We start from the raw sequence: 16,529 nt of genomic DNA on the forward strand, positions 1-16,529 counted from the left end.
CTAGTCTCATATCATAGCATATCTTCTTCCACAAATCGTGAGTAGAAATGACGATTCCCAAAACAGAAAGTTCGGAAAGGAATTCTTGAACGAGACATTGGCAAGTGTTCTCGACGCGGTTAAAAAATGACGCTTGAACTAAACAAAGTGACGTCGTTGGTATTATTGACATCGAACCAATCTGAATTGTAACTGCATCCCATAGAGTACATAGAGCCGTAATATGATTGGGAGAGCTGGCGCCATGTTCTGCTCGACGAGTTCCGAGCCCGGTGTGCGCCGAGTTCGGGTCACTTTTTCGATACATTTTCGATCCAAAATGGCGAAGTGGAATACGTGGTAATTCCTATCTCCTTTGTTGTTGTTGTTGTTGTTGTTGTCATCGGATGGCCGGGTACCCGTGTATCGCAAACAATCGATTATGTATCGAAAAAGTGACCCGGCGTCACACAGGAGTCTCGGAATTCGGGACATGGAAAATGCTTAAAAGTGGCGCCAGCTCTCCCACTTACATTACGACTCTATGTACTCTATGCTGCATCCATTAGATAGAACGCCGTATGAACATTCGAGAGTTGCCAAGTTTTCACTGATAAAACATGTATTTTTGATGACATCCATGCATGTTTTTACCTGATATTTTCAGATAATTTAGATTAAATTGCGTACATTGTGTACAATTAGAATAATTGTACACAATCAGACAAAATTGTCTGAAATTTTTGGAAAATAATATCCACGCTTTTCCCAGTAAATTCGGTTTTTATCGGAGGAAACTTGGCAACGTCTGAAGGCTCATAGGGCGTTCCTCCTTAGCATGGCAGAGCTCTTGGGCAATGAATGAAACGAGCAGTTAAACTTGAAAAGAAAACTCATGCTGTATTTAAACTATTTTTCAATAATGTAACTGGAATATTGACCATGAGTGAGGAGAGTATAGAAAACTCGAAAATTTGGAGGTTGGATTTGATCACATATACCTCTTAGAGCCCAAAAAGGTAGCCAACCTATGAACTCGAATTATTAGGTGGTAATTCAAACTGAGAGAGTAAGTGCACAGATCAAAAATTATAAAAGCACGCGTAAAAAACCTTGATTTCGCATAAATTTTTTCCGTTTCAGAGTTTCTCTTAAAAACGCTCGTTCACAATGCGCTGTCGGCCCTATTGATTAATATTCCAAATGTATAGGTTTGCAGCGGCACTTCTCCAGTGATTCTCGTTCTTTACGTTGTGGCACTTTTGGGCCCTAAGAGCTACGAGTTGTCCATACTCTTCCTATAAAGGTACTCTAATTCCTAATCAAATGTGCTGGGACCCCAGTTTTTTTATATACAATTGAGCACTGGCCACCCTCACACAAGTAGTCGAAATTAGGGCTCTCTTCCTCCTCTTCGAGCACGATGTCCGGGAGCTTCGGAGGTTTGAAACGTTGCCAATGCGTAGGCGCTTGTTTAGGCGGAGGCGGAGGCGGAGATGCGTCCGATCGGCGAGGCGGTGGTGGAGGCGGAGAAAGTCCCCAACGAGTAGCCGGAGGTGCTTCCCGACGGGCAGGCGATGGAAGCCTCCTCGATCGCGGAGGTGAGGTTGGTTTTTGAATCGGCGCCTCTTTTTCCTTCCCGTACTTGCCCCAATTGTAGCCGTATTTCGCCCAATCTTCGTAACTGGAACAAAAATACCTCATAGACATAGACCGTATTCGATAATGGTTCGATGTACACAGAGACAAGAGACCCTCCACTGGCCTCCCAGCGACAGGTGGAAGCTTTTACTTTCGGGGTTTCAAAAATTCCTTATGGACAATTATTAGGGAGCAACAGTCATCACCCTAGTTTCGGCTGTTGACTTACCTACATGGTCGATAATGAGCTTCGGATGACGTCATGAGCCAAACAACTTTCCCAAACGTCGGCCACTTTCGGCTTGTTTGCAAAACGAGACTGCCAACACGTTGTTGAACATCAACCATGTAGGTAAGTCAACAGTAGAATGCTGAAGTCCCGAAAGTAAAAGCTTCCACCATGGCCAAGATACTAGTGGAGGGTCTCTTGTCTCTGGATGTACATCGTTTGGTTCAAGACAATAGAACATAACCTCAAACCAAACTATTAGGATTCAAGTTGGAAAAGCTGAAAATGAGAAAATTTCTAACAATTTCACTTTGCATTGGTATTTGGCACTCAAAAGGATAAAACATCTGTTACAAAAGACCCGTTCCCTCCGATTTCTAAATTGACTTTTGAGGCTATGTTTATGTTTTGAACCAATCGATATCGATACAATCTCACCTGTTTGATGTATCGAATACGATCTATTAAGGTGCTTCGATGGACGCCATATTTTGTGTCAGAACGGCTTCCGATATATCGCTGCATCGCATCAATTGGTTCCATTCTTTCAGCTACTCGTCATTTTTCGCCAATTTTGAGATCGCAATTCTGTTGTCAGGAGACTAAAGCACTCACTTACCCATTTTAACAAAGAAATTCAACGTAAATAAGGCGTGGTTTTTTTAGAGAGAAAATATCGCATTCGAGTGCAGTTTCGATATCAGTATCGAATGCGATATTTTCTCTTTATTACGTTGAATTTCTTCGTTAAAATTGGTAGGTGAGTGCTTTAATCTCCTGACAATAGAATTGCGATCTCGAAATAGGAGAAAAATGACGAGTAGCTGAAAAACTGGAACCAATTGATGCGATATATCGCATGCCGAAGGTGATTCGATGGACGCCATACTTACCTACGAACGTAAACTTATACGTACGATACGTATTTTGTGTTAGAACGACGTGCGACTTATCGCATCAATTCGTTCTTTAATTTCAGCTACTTGTCATTTTTTTCGAATTTCGAGATCGCACTTCTGGTGTCATGAGACTGCAGAATTCATGTATCAAATTTGACAAAGGAGTTCAACGTAATAAATGCGTGGTTTTTTTAGAGGAAATATACCGCATTCGATACTGCTATCGAAACTTCACTCGAATGCGATATTTTTCCTCTGAAAATACCACGTCTTTTTTTCGTTGAATTTCTTCGTCAAATTTGGTACGTGAATTCTTCAGTCTCATGACAACAGAGGGCGATCTCAAAATTCGAGAAAAATGACGAGTAGCTGAAAAAATGGAACCAATCGATGCGATACATCGCACGGAATTTTGACATAAAAATGGCGCCCATCGAATCACCTTAAGACACGGCTCTTTAGTAGTACTGCCATTTTATTTTACCAATGACTCCGGGGTTTCCGGCACTGATGTTGTCCTGGCACTAATTATTTGGTGTTTTTTTGTATTTGTTTTTAAATTGTATGTTACTTGGGATCCTTACCCATATTTTTGTATGGATCAATTAATAGCGTTCATGAAATATGTTTTAAGGCCCTAAAAGCCCTGTTTATCTATATAAAGCTACCAGGAGGTCCGCCCCCTGGCCGCTACGCGGCCCAACTCCTGGAACGATGCGCGCACTTCAAGGCCGCTTCGTGGCCAGCGAAATCGTCGGAATTGAGGTTCATTCCGGAAAAAGGGCACATACGCGTATGTGCCCCTTTTCCGGAAATGGCAGAAACGGATTCCTCGCATCCTAATGTACCAATGTCCCGAGTTTCAGCTTAATTGATCAATTTTTGGAGCTAAGAGACCAAGTTTTGTGAGGCTAAGTCAGGCGTATTAGCGGCTCTGGTGCTTGCACTAGAGCTGCTATTCCGGACGGTCCCAGCTGGGGAGTATCAATGCAGCATGTTACATTGTAGAGACCGCGCGTTGGTTGATGGGAATCGGCGCCATTTTCGGCTATGTTCCTTGTCATGACTTTATTTTATTGCATACTGTTTTATTGTTAGTCAATGCTATGTTGTGTATTGTATTTTTGGAATCATGGTGATACAGTCAACAATTCAAAACTTGTTTGTGCTTTTATCTCGTGATGGAAAAAATGTACTTTAGTTCAAAATTTGAAAATTTGAATTTTAAAGTTTTCGCGGTTAAGGAAGCTTTAACCACTGGGTTGGAGCTTCCTAGTCATTTACTCGATATCAGCTGATAGCAAACAAAGGTTACCAGGGAAACCGTAAACGTCTAACAACTATCGTGGCCATTGGGGCGATTATTGAAATGATATCGACTGTATGTCGCCGCTTACGACAGGACATAGCCCTATCTTAACTGTGTAATATATCGCAATTCGATATTGTTTTGATTTTTAAAAGGAGCAATTCATTCATACAGTTCCGATTAGTTTTGGCGAACGGGCCCTTAACCTACGGCACTCGGCTATATATCGGCTCGGTTATATTATGTAGGTTTAAGTAGAGTTCGGTCTATTAATGACCTTTTTCTAAACGGTAAATTGACTTATGAGCATTGCGTACCTAATAATATATTAAAAGACACATTTCAAACCTTAAGAACTGAAAGAAAATTAAAATTACCTCTCTACTCAAATTACCAAAATGGAAAATTAACTATATATTACCACAATATCACGTCATTAAATTCTGAAAAGATTATTGACCTAACAACAGATCCATTGTATTCAAAACATGATTTAATCATAATATCGGAGGCAAATGTCAAATTTCAAAATACTTATAAATTCTTCCCATTCAAAGCAGTCTATGTTTCAGAGAATACAGGTACTGACAAAAAACCCACAATCCTCTGCCTTTGTAAACAAGATATTTACATCATTCAAACATATAGGAAAATACACAATTACAAAGTCCTTGATTTAATTTTTCTAAGAATTAATAATGTTTATGTTCTAACAGGCTATGCTTCACCTGATTTCCCAAAATGGGTATTCAAATCAATTGTTGCAAAAATGACGACAAGTATGTCAAATACAAGTCAATTTATCTTAATTGGAGACTTTAATTACAACAATTTTACTTCATCTAATAAACAATTTCTTAGAAGTTTGGTGCCCCAATTTCCACTAAATACATCTTTAAAACTCAGTCAATTCACAACAGAAAACAACACACAAATTGATATAATTTATACAAACATTACCAATTTTAACGCACAAACTTATACAACGTACTACAGCTATCATCTGCCAATTTATATTCAAATAGACAAACAACCTAAGAAAGATTAAATTAAAAGTGCAAGGTATCATACAAAATACATACAAAATCTTTCAGTTCATGTTTCGGATTAAAAAAATTTTGTTACCAAATAATACTGATGGAATAAGTATAAACTTTCAGATATAAAAATGCAAATTTTTTGCAGCCTCGCTAAACGACTTATCAACCAGAGATTTTTTAGGAAGCGGACCTCCAAAGAGCTTTCAAAATTAAAAGTATACAACAAGTGATAATGCCATGTATTCGCCATATCAAAGCCCAATACACATTTATACACCGGCTACGTAAATCTGCTAAGTTACAAAACATGAATCGACAGTTGTCGGATTGTACATCAATGACAAAATGTGTCTAGGCCCTCATTCTTGACTACAACTACTGCCCCCAGAGCCGCTCTCCGACGCCAATGCGTTGGAGCTTCCTGCTTGTTTCATCTTTCGCCCCTGGGTACGGTCGCCGCGACGCGACGTTGAGTAGATAGCGCGCAGGGCGCAGGCAGGCAGGTGATGGGTACTGATATAAGTAAGGATCCCTCATTACAGATGCATCGCACTGATTCTACTGATCAATGCAATATAATCGGGTTGCAGTGATTGTCTACGCGTTTTACCGGTGACACGTGAAATTCTGTAATTATTAATAATTTAATTTTTAATGGTCTCTTGTGGGTTTTAATTTTTCGATTTTTTCGCGTGTTTTGCTGTCTTTTTTATTAACGATGATCGAAAATGATCCACCCGCACGTTCGCGATCGAAATTATGATTTATTTTCGTTTAGAAATTCGTTAAAGTCTTGAAAATTTAACTTATAAAGCCAAAACCTATAACCACCGGTCCATTTCTGGAAAAAGGGCACATAACGGAAAATTTTAAAAAATTCCTCCCACAACACTGAAAGAAGTGTAAATTTCACCAATGGTCGTTATTCATTCTAGGGTGTATGAACGTTGATATGAGTGCCCCAGTTCCGATGTATGTCATCATCAGTGCCCAGAAAGTAGGAATGAAAACTTCAAATGCGTTTTTCTCACAACTTGGTTTTTCGGTATGTGCCCTTTTTCCGGAAAGCTCCTCATTTGTATTTAGCAAATGGGTGGTTTTTATACAAGGATTAAAAATAAACAAGTGATACGGAATATAACAAAATAATATGAACTATGCAAAACGATAGTCCGGGTATCGGAACTTGGCTGTTTTGAAAACGCCTTCAAATGCGGCGTGATACCTCACGCATTCCGGAGAGTTCAAATAGTTGTATCATTGCGCCGTAAGAATGTGACGGAAGATTAAAATGGAAGTAGCCTCCATGCACGCTAGGCTTTTCGATTTCCTTCGACATTTTTGCAGTCGTGAATGCATAGCTGAATTGCGCTCCAGCTAGAATTGTCCGGACAAATGAATTGAAATTACCTAAAGTAAATTAAGGATTAAAATAAAAAGAGATATCATTAACAACTAGAAGCAGATCAAAAATAAAACCACCCATTCCCTTAACTCTATGATTTTTTGCGCATTGAAGGTGTAAATTATACGGATTGTGTCATGATTTCGTCTCTTTTCCGGTCTAATACTGTCCTAGATATGTCTCTGAAAGCCGACTTTGGCAGTTTTGACAGTCAAATGCAGATTTTGCAGTTTTGCAATCGAATGCCAAAAAATCCGCATTTCGCGTCAAATTCAGCCTTCAGATTGATGTTTAGCCCCGAAGTAGAGGTGGACAGAGACCGGAAACGACCAAAATTAGAGAGCTGCCATGTTCTGGTAGACGAGTTCCGAGTCCGGTGGGCGCCGAGCTTCGGTCACTTTTTCGGCACCCGTTCGATCCAAAATGGCGGTGTGGAATACGATAGCCGGGTCCCCGTGTATCATAAGCAATCGACTAGGTATCGAAAAAGTGACGCGGCGTCACACAGGAGTCTCGAAATCTGGGACCTGGAAAATGCTTAAAAGGAGCACCAGCTCTCCAACTTACATCCCGACTCTATGCACTCCATGCTCTCCCTCTATGAAATCGTTTCTTAGTCATCAGTCTGTGTCGCACTATCAAAATACTCCATCGAAATGTCAAGGTCAAGTGCTGCGATTGGTCCAAGTCATGGAATAAGCCAATCACAACACCTGACCTTGATATTTCGATGGCTAGCTTTGATAGTGTGACACAGGCCATAGAAAAGCGAGATGGAGGGATGCTTACTCGGTCTTGGGGGCCTCTTTCTGGACGAATCCGATAGTTGGCGGGATTTCGCCATACGACGATGCGACCCAGGTCGTGCCACCACCCAGCTCACTGCTGCTGATAGGTTTCTGACGTCCCGTCGGTCCCATCAGCCCGGCCGCCCTTCTTTGTTCGTCTAGTTTCCGGGCCTCCTCGGCCCTTCGTGCCATCGCCTGTAAGCTACCACTGCTCCAACCTCCGGTGTACGACGCCGGTGTCTTCGGCGGGATCTTCTCCGGGGACGGTGATCGCTTTCGCTCCTTTGCGGGTGACTCCGAACGTACCTACGGAGATAGATATACAAATTTTTACGAAGCAGCCCGAGGTAATAGAGATGTTGCATGTGTGAGGAATTTGCGATTTGACTGTTGATTCTTACGTTACAGTTCGCAAGAAACACGATGGTGCCACTGGTTTTTTCTATCAATTCCCAAGCTCATAAAAAGCTCCAAAGTTGAGGCCAAAATGGCCGGGGATATCCCACCCTATCCTGAGAGTCCATTTCTACATCAAGATAATCTCTCCATGCATAGATAGGGAGCAAATACATTAGCAGGGTTACGTGTTTTCAGTTTTGGAGTCTCCAAATGAAGTGGCAGCCCTGTCAATGTATTTGCTCCCTATCTTTCCATGGAGAGTTTGTCTTGATGTAGAAATGGACTCTCAGGATAGCGTGGGATGTCCCCTCCATTTTGGCCTCAACTTGAGAGCTTTTATTGAGCTTGGGAGTTGATTTCAGAGGAAACCAGTGGCACCATCGTGTTTCTCGCCAACTTTTACATATGAATCGATTGTCAAATCGCAAATTCCTCACACATGCAACATCTCCATAGTGAAAGGAGAAAAACAAGGAGGATCAAGTGGACTACATTTTGCAATTTGGAACAATAAATTCTAGCCCGGTTTAAAAACAACGCTTGTGCCATTAGTTTCCCTATGCACATAAGTGTTTTTCCAGAAGAGCCAGAATGTATAGTTTCAAATTGCAAAATACAGTTCAAATGATGAAGGAAGTGTCCCGCTCCATCAATTATCTCTTGTTCCTCTCATTGACGGATCCAGCAGATTGGCAACGTTTCTTTTCTCCATGTTGACTAATTGAAATGTATCTGTTGAAGGCAAATAGTCAAATCGGGCATTTTGTCAAATGCCTGGGCAAATAGTCAAATACTCCTACTTAGATTGAAATTTTAATTATTTTCCTATAATTTTAGAAAAAATAATTCGTTGCTCCTATAAGAAAGAATTCTCTGTAAGAATATGCAGCATACAGTAGTAGTTTACACGATTTTTAGTTCCTGAACGCACATTTATCTTGAAATTTTCAGCACGTCATATAACATAGAATATTTAAAATTTTAGCATTTAATTGTACGAGAGGCATTTACAAAGGACGAAACAAGGAGAGTTTTCGGATTTGAAGAATTATTCTTCCCAAAATATTGAAAACCCGTAAAGTCGCCTCGCCATAACTTTACAGAATTCCGTGAACTATCAAAATATGACTACCGGTCTAGGCATTTGATAAAATGCCTGATTTGGCATATTGCCTTTGACATATCGATTCGGGGGGGGGGGGGGGGGCTAGATGCTCCGACAAGACTCGATTGAATGGAGGAAACCCGGTGTTGCCAAATTGCTGGATACCCATGCGATCCAAGTTCGATCCTGGTGGTTCGTGCCGGATTTTCAACCCAAAGATCCCGTCAATATAACCCAAAGACTTGGTCAATGTAACCCACGGAAAAATTTAAAACAAATGTTAACCACACACGTTCAGGTTACTTGGTGTTCTTCGTCACATACTAACACAAAAATGTCGGTTACTTTTATACATAGATAATTTGCCTACGAAGCAGCCTCAGACAATGATAACATGTGAAAAACAAGAGGAAAAAACGGGGAACAAGACTAAAATACAAGAATAAAAAACCAGAGACGTTTCCAGTCGCAAAATAAAGTAAAAATTAAAAAATATCGATGGAAAAACCTGAGACTTACTCTGCTATGCTAAGGAAAAACGCTGCATGGACCTCCAGCCGTTGCCGGATTTTCTACGATAAAATATTAATTTTTGAGGAAAGTCATGTATATTTTTTTTTGAAACTCTCAGATAATTTAGATTAAATTGCGAGAAAAATTATTATCCGAAAAAATTAAAAGGAACATATTCCGAATTTTCCTAATAAATTCGTTCTTTATCGAGATGGTAACATCTGAAGGCATACGGTGTTCTTCCTTCGCATGGCAGTACAAGTTATGGTGGCCGAGACCCGTGAAAAATCGGAATAAAATCGAGGGAGGTTTTTCTCGGATCTCAGCCTGCGACATGTAGGTCTCAGGTTTTTTCATAGGTATTTTTTGATTTTCGATTTATTTTCCGACTGAAAATGACTCAGAATTGAGTCGACTCGCAAGTCGCAACCTATGCTGCCGTGTTAAGGAGAAACGCCGTATGAACATTCGAGAGTTGCCAAATTTCCTCTCAGAAAGTGTTTATTTTAGAAGACAGTTATGAATATTTCCCCTGAAATTTTCAGACTTTTTAGATCAAGGTAAGAACAAAATTATCTGAAAAATCGGGGATGGACATCAACAAATTTGCCCGAAAACTCATGATTTGTCGATGGAGATTTGACAATGGCTGACGGTTCATACGGCGTTCTTCCTTAGCACGACTGTGTGAGTAAAGGTAGGAATACAAGAATGCTCATGTTCGGCAGGACGCTTTCATCATAATCCGATTCCGCCTAGTACCCTACGGTTTGGGTTGATTTAAATAAAATTGTGTTGAACAACCAAGTTCTCCGGGCTGAAAATCTGGCACAAAAAACTAACACAAAGTAACAAATAAGTAGTGAGACCAAACTGTGTACTTTCCGTGTGCAGAACTAATGTACTCTTATTTCTCGTTTGTCCTCGCGACTTGAGAGTGGCTAGCGCGTCGTACTACCACCGATGCGATCCAGGTTCGATCCTCGCGGCTGCCGCCTAATTTTAACGAGCTCGCAGATTTTCAGCACAGAGATTTGGTCACTTCAACCAAATTTTGGTAGATTCGACACAGGGAAAACTATCACACAAAAAATTAACGAACAGCTTAAGTTACTTCGTGTTTTACTTCCCATATTGACTCAAAAGTTTGGCTACTTCCTCTTACTGTGAACATGGTTCCCACTTACCTGCGCGGGCGGTAAGGAGAAATGGGGTGGTGATGGGGGTGGTGTTGACTGCTTCCCTTTTGGAGAAGGAGAGCGTGACTTTTGCCTCTGTGGGGGTGATTTTTTCGGTGTCGATTGTGGCGTAGGTCCCTTTGGTGGTGACGGTGGTGGCGTAGGTCCCTTTGGTGGTGACGGTGGTGGCGTAGGTCCCTTTGGTGGTGACGGTGGTGGCGTAGATCCCTTTTTCGGGGAAGGTTGCGGCGAGGGTCCCTTTTTCGGGGAAGGTTGCGGCGAGGGCCCCTTTTGTGGGGACGGTGGTGGCGTAGATCCCCTTGAAGGAGGTGTCACCGATCGTTGGAGGTGATCCACGCCCACCTCATGATCACTTTCACCGCCACTGTTTATCGCAACATCATGTTCCGCATCGAACTTGCGACTTCCTGATTTTTTCTTCCTTCCATCTCCGTCAACTTCGTTGTCACTGGAACTGTCAATCCTAACGGCCTTATGGACTTTTGGTTTTTTCTTCTCTCGATCTCCTTTGCTATCTTTTCTCTCTAATGTCATTCTATTGTTCGTCGATGCGTTTTTCCTAGAAGAAAGGAAGGGAATAAGTAACCGAGTGGGACTTCTGAGATTATTTACACAACTGCAAAGCTGCGCCCCCCCCCCCCCCCCGGAGCATCGCGACTCAAATATATTTTATAAATCGCCCTGTTGACTATTTTTAGTCTTAGTATTTCTTGTAAATTTGAAATCTTTTAGGATTGTTTTTTAAACTGTTAAGATTGTAATCACTCTCTTGAGACGATACATTCGCAAATAAATTTAAAACTGTTTTGCAATCATTTTTGTGACAGGATCATTTCAAGAACTTATTCACAAACGTTCCAACAGTATTTTCGACGGTTAGTTTTTTAAAAAAATTTTCTTTTAAAAAAAAAACACGTTTTAAAATTTTAAACATTTGAAAAATTACTCTGACGGTTTTACAAATTTAAATATTGTCAGAAATATTAGAACCAATTTTTTTTAGCAAGTGAAAAATATGCCATTGAACTTAGTTTATCAGCAACATCATAAAGTTTTTAAAATATTTCCAAGTTACTGGTATTTTAGAATATTTATGATTTTAACAGGTATTGATACGGAAACTTACCCTGGAGCCCCTTCGCTAGCGCCACGATCCCGATTTTTATCAGATCTACCACTAAAACTGAGTTGACGCCATTTGTCGGAAATACTCCGTATTACCTGCGAAAATTCGTAAATTCATTATTTATTCGTTACTCTCTGAATTTTCTTTTTGGACTAGATTTCAGTGACGTTTCTCCCGCATCTTTATGATAGAACTTGAAATCTACTAGTCGAAAAAAATATGTCAGAGATACCGCTCGCCAGCCTCCTTGAAGTATAAAAAATACCTCCGATTATTTAACCTGATGGACAAAGTGATAGACAAAGAAGACATATGAAGTATGGAGCGATCCTATTGGTTGAAACGGGTCGTTCTTATAGACTAGAGGGGAAAGTGATTGACTAACCGTAGGGGTCTCTTGCCGGGTTCTGATTGTACGAGTAATTTTACTATTTATCTCCTTTGTTCATTGCAACCGCACCCGCTTCCACCAATAGGATCGCCTCATTTTCCCTCTGTCTTTAATTTCCATAGTTTTGTATACCAATTTTAATCATCAGGAGTCAAAGTTCAAATTCGCCTGACGGTGACTGGTGACTAAAGAGTTGAGCAATGGACCAATAGACAAGGTACGTTTAAGCATTCTGATACATACATATATTCCATGCTCAAAATTTCACTTAGAAAACGAATTGCGCAAAGTACAACGCAAATTGCTTAATTCAATTCCCAACCAAGTGTTACCGTTTTTATGTAGCATTGCTTTCAAACAATTTGAATTTCCCGCTCAAGAGGAAAACATGAGTCTACTCGAGTCAAATCGCGCCTTACGGCGGTTTTAGCAGGCTCCTCAATTAAGCAGTGTTCCTTCCCCAACCTGCGTTTTAAAAGTGTAAACAACGTACGAAAGCTGAGCCGAATCGCCGCGATATTGAGATTGTCATATACTCTTACTACAACGACTGTTACGGTGTAATGTCCTATTTGACTCAAGTCGACTATAGTTTTTTCTATAAGAGAGAAGTTTGAATTTATGCATTGAAAAACGTTTATGTCTTGTTCAGGTATTATTTTCTATAATTTTTGTTGTACTAATCATGATCTACATGGAATTTTCACGAGGAAAAACACATATATGCTTAATTTTCCGCCTTAAGTAGATGGTATCAATGGGGTTTCACCTAGGTACTAGATACTAGTTTCACTTGATTCATGACTTGAGCATGATTGACGCTACCGCGCGCAAATCGTGAGGAAGCACCACATCGTTGGTTTTCATCAACGGAAGAAAAATTTGAATATAAACACGCCGGTTGATACCATAGAGAAAAAAAAGAGGTGTTTGCATTTCGGACATCTTGGAATTTTTTGATGACTTGATGACGTAGGTAGGTACAGCGACGTTTAGGTAAATATGAAGAACGGACCATAATGTCCGATTTTTTTACTTAAATCAACTCATTATATAATTTCAAGCACTTTTTATAGAATGACTTTTTTCCTTAAATTACACCATTTCCAAGAAAATCGACAGGATAAAAACGTCGCCTGTACCCACCTACGTCATCAAGTCATCAAAAAATTCCAAGATGCCCGAAATGCAAACACCTCCTTTTTTTTCTCTAGAGTCCCTTTATACTGAGAGTCAAGACAATTCGGCTCATGGATGTCACAAACGGGAATAAAGATTACAGAAATTGAACGTTTTTCGTAATCTTTGATCGGCCCATTCTCAAATGCCTTTCTCCGTTCCTCCTCTCATTCCGTTTGTTCCTTGCCGAACCCGTAATTCCCTGGTCCATTCCAGATTATAATCTTTGCAATTGGTGAAAATGTAATCTTTATTCCCGTTTGTGACACTGTGGAGGCCTAAAATACGGGAACCAATCAGAAATGGATTCAAATTGTCTTGACTCTCAGTATAAAGGGACTCTATTTTTCTCTATGGGTTGATACAATCCCGACTCGTCACGCGCGGTTCAGTGGGTTGGCGTCGGCCACGTTGAAAATCGTGTAGCAATCTAGTACGCAAGGGTTGCATGGAATGACTCCACTTACGAAATGTCCACCTCGCTAAGTGTGTCATAGTATCTTGTTTGAAGCAAGAAGCTTAAAAACGCACAATTTTTACGGAGATTATGAAGATAGGAATGCGTTTGGACGTATTTATGCTGAAAGGAACTGAGTGATTGAAAAGATGGGGTGTGCTCGTGGTGAGCTGGATAAGAAACAATGTAATAGTGCACATAGTTCCTTTTTAGATAATAGAAAAGCGGGATTTTACATTAAATCAAAAGGAACTGAGCGCTAACTCGTGAGCCGTGGACAAGTGACAAGAGCGTTGTGGACAGTAGAGTACCTTTATAGACAGAGTATGGCCATTCGTATCTTTTTACCACAGGAAAACTGTTCCGCTTTTTGATTGGTCAACGAGTTTTTAGGCTTCATGATGCTCTTAGGGCCGTAAATAAACAAACAAGATGGCGGCTCACCGTAACATCGATGAGAAGCTAAATTTGACAATAATTTCAATTATGCGGCAGTAACAATTTAAACTAGCATATCTACGAATAGCACACGAAAAACACATGAAAACATTGTTAAATTGCCTTTCACCTTTATCACAGGAGGATGTAAGATGTGCATAACCTCAATCTTGCTTGCTGATAACGGCCATCTTGTTTGTTTATTTACAGCCCTAAGAGCATCGTGCCAGCCTATTCGCTCGCGACCAATGAAAAACCGGAACAGAAATGGCCATACTCTGTCTATAAAGGTACTCTAGTGGACAGGGCTCATGAGTTAAAGCGCCCCGATGGTGAGCTCGGCAAGCTCGGTCGTCACCGATGACGTCACTGGCGCTTTGTAATTCCCGTTCATTCCTATGGCCCTCAACTAACGAGCACACCTCATCTTCTTACTTGCACATAGTTCCATTCAGCATAATACGTCCATTTCAGAGTTTCTCGGTACACTAATCGTGATTTTTGAGCCATTTTTCTCAAAAAATAACTCTTATTGCTCCAACTGAAGTTTGCTACAAGCCTTGTAGAGGGCAATAAGGGATGTACATACTCCTTTTTTGGGCGTGGGGGACCGGTTCCCAGAACCATCTTCCCCATTCGTCATGGACTCCGCATCACTTTCGTATGGCATTTTCATGGATGAAAACCACTTCATAAGCTGAGGACTGAAAAATGTATAAGATTAGTAAATAGAACGCTTAAGTAGGTCGAAATAGGTGGGTGCAATAAGATTAGACCCGTCCTAAAAGAGCATTTTCAGGAACACCGAGAAGGGAAACATCTAGTGCAGCGGCGAGGCATGAATGAGCGATTATCGATATTTCGCCATTTGAAGCCATGGTAAAGAATCGATAATTAAAGTGTTCGTTGGGAACAACCTGTATATCGATCCTTTTTTATAGGTTTTAATGACTGATCAATCGATTTATCGCAAAGCACGCCACGCCATACTACGTAGAAAATTCAATGAAATTCTCACAACCCTGGTAAAAATTGGCGATAGGAGCTGCGATTCAAAATATCATAGGAATTCTTATAGCCGGCTAAAGAAGGCTACAGAAAATCATATAGCTGGCTGTAGGATGCGGAGAAAATCATACGGCCGGGCTATACGAAGCGATAAAAAATTATGCAGCCGGGCTATAGTTCCTATCGCCGGGCTTTACACTTTATCGCCTGGCCGTTGCTTTTTCGCCATCGATTATAAAAGGCTATAAGAAATTGTGTAGAAATTCGTGTGCTTTGGAAATCATTAAGTTTGATACGGAACCACCTTAATATTTACAAAACACACATTATATTTTCCTTTAATACATATTTTTTTTCATCACTTAAAATGAAAATAATCCATACAGGATGTGCAAACATTTCAAAATCATGAGTTGAATAACGCTGACTCCGCCAGATTAAATATTAGAGCCTAACACAAAGCGGAACGGCTACGACGCACTGGCGCCTACAAACCTAAGTGAATACTTCACGCATTGCGCAACGCGTGAAGTATCCCTGTTAGGTTTGTAGGCGCCAATGCAAGTTTCGTGCTGGCCGGCCGGCCGCCGCGCCGCAGTGTGCCACGGTTCCTCAAGCAACTATTTCAGAACAGCAGTGTTGCACAGTATTATACGAAATTGAAGGCGCTCCAACGTATTGAGAATGACAGTCATCCTTTAATAGTACGGAGCTTTCCTCTCAAAATAAATCAAGATTCTACGGCACGAAAAGAGAGCGGTGGTCCAAAAACTCACCAAGTCCTAGCATCTGTATTTAATAACGTTCAACATAATTTCATGTTGAGTAGGGATTGAATAGAACGACTCCTCTAACGAAATGATCATTTGTGCCATAGTATCCTTTGTGAAGCGAGAAGCTTGAAAAACCACAAATTTCTTACGCAGATTGTGAAGTCAGGAGTACATTTCAGAGTTTGCCGATGCGCTCATCGTGAGTTTTGAGACATTTTTCATAAAGATCAACTCTTATTTGGACGTATTTCTGTCAAACGGAACTATGTGCATTAAGACAGGAGCCCTGAGGCCCATAAGAATGTATGCATAACAGGGCTCACGTGATAATACACGCAGTTCCGTTTGGCAGAAATACGTCCATTTTTGCTGTGGCAAAATTTTGCAACAGGCCCATTATCAAAGTAAACACAACCGATCCTGCAATTTTCTGGTCAAGAAATGACTAGAATTACTTCTTCATGTCTTACATGATTTCAAAAACCACTTTCTAGCGATAAGCGATTGATGCAGCAGCTCTCACTTACTGATGAGGCTCCGTTAAAGTTTGGAACGGTGCGGAGAAGAGGTGGGTTTAGAAAACCTCACTTTTCTACAGTTCTAATAAACCAAATTTAAAAATTTTCAGGGCGTTAAAAATCTAAAAATAGT

At 40.6% G+C, this 16,529-nt stretch overlaps 1 protein-coding gene across 1 annotated transcript; it reads right to left on the reverse strand.

Annotated features, from left to right (window-relative positions):
• On the reverse strand, nucleotides 1-11,060 carry LOC109036835 (uncharacterized). Its single transcript, XM_019051216.2, has 3 exons — nucleotides 10,495-11,060; nucleotides 7,292-7,596; nucleotides 1-1,663 (listed from the first exon to the last, which is right to left on the reverse strand). Exons 1-3 carry the CDS (start codon nucleotides 11,038-11,040, stop codon nucleotides 1,291-1,293), a joined length of 1,224 nt encoding a protein of 407 aa, XP_018906761.2. The 5' UTR covers nucleotides 11,041-11,060; the 3' UTR covers nucleotides 1-1,290.
• Between the last annotated feature and the right edge of the window lie 5,469 nt (nucleotides 11,061-16,529).

The sequence above is a fragment of the Bemisia tabaci genome, chromosome 9 (genome assembly GCF_918797505.1).
Source record: "Bemisia tabaci chromosome 9, PGI_BMITA_v3".
Classification (NCBI taxonomy): domain Eukaryota; kingdom Metazoa; phylum Arthropoda; class Insecta; order Hemiptera; family Aleyrodidae; genus Bemisia; species Bemisia tabaci.

Coding starts and splice junctions, on each gene's coding strand:
- LOC109036835 (XM_019051216.2), bottom strand. CDS start 11,040: ATGACATTAGAGAGAAAAGATAGCAAAGGAGATCGAGAGAAGAAAAAA. Junction 7,597..10,494: donor TCTCCTTACCGCCCGCGCAG/GTAAGTGGGAAC, acceptor CTATCTCCGTAG/GTACGTTCGGAGTCACCCGC. Junction 1,664..7,291: donor AAAGAGGCCCCCAAGACCGA/GTAAGCATCCCT, acceptor TTTTTGTTCCAG/TTACGAAGATTGGGCGAAAT.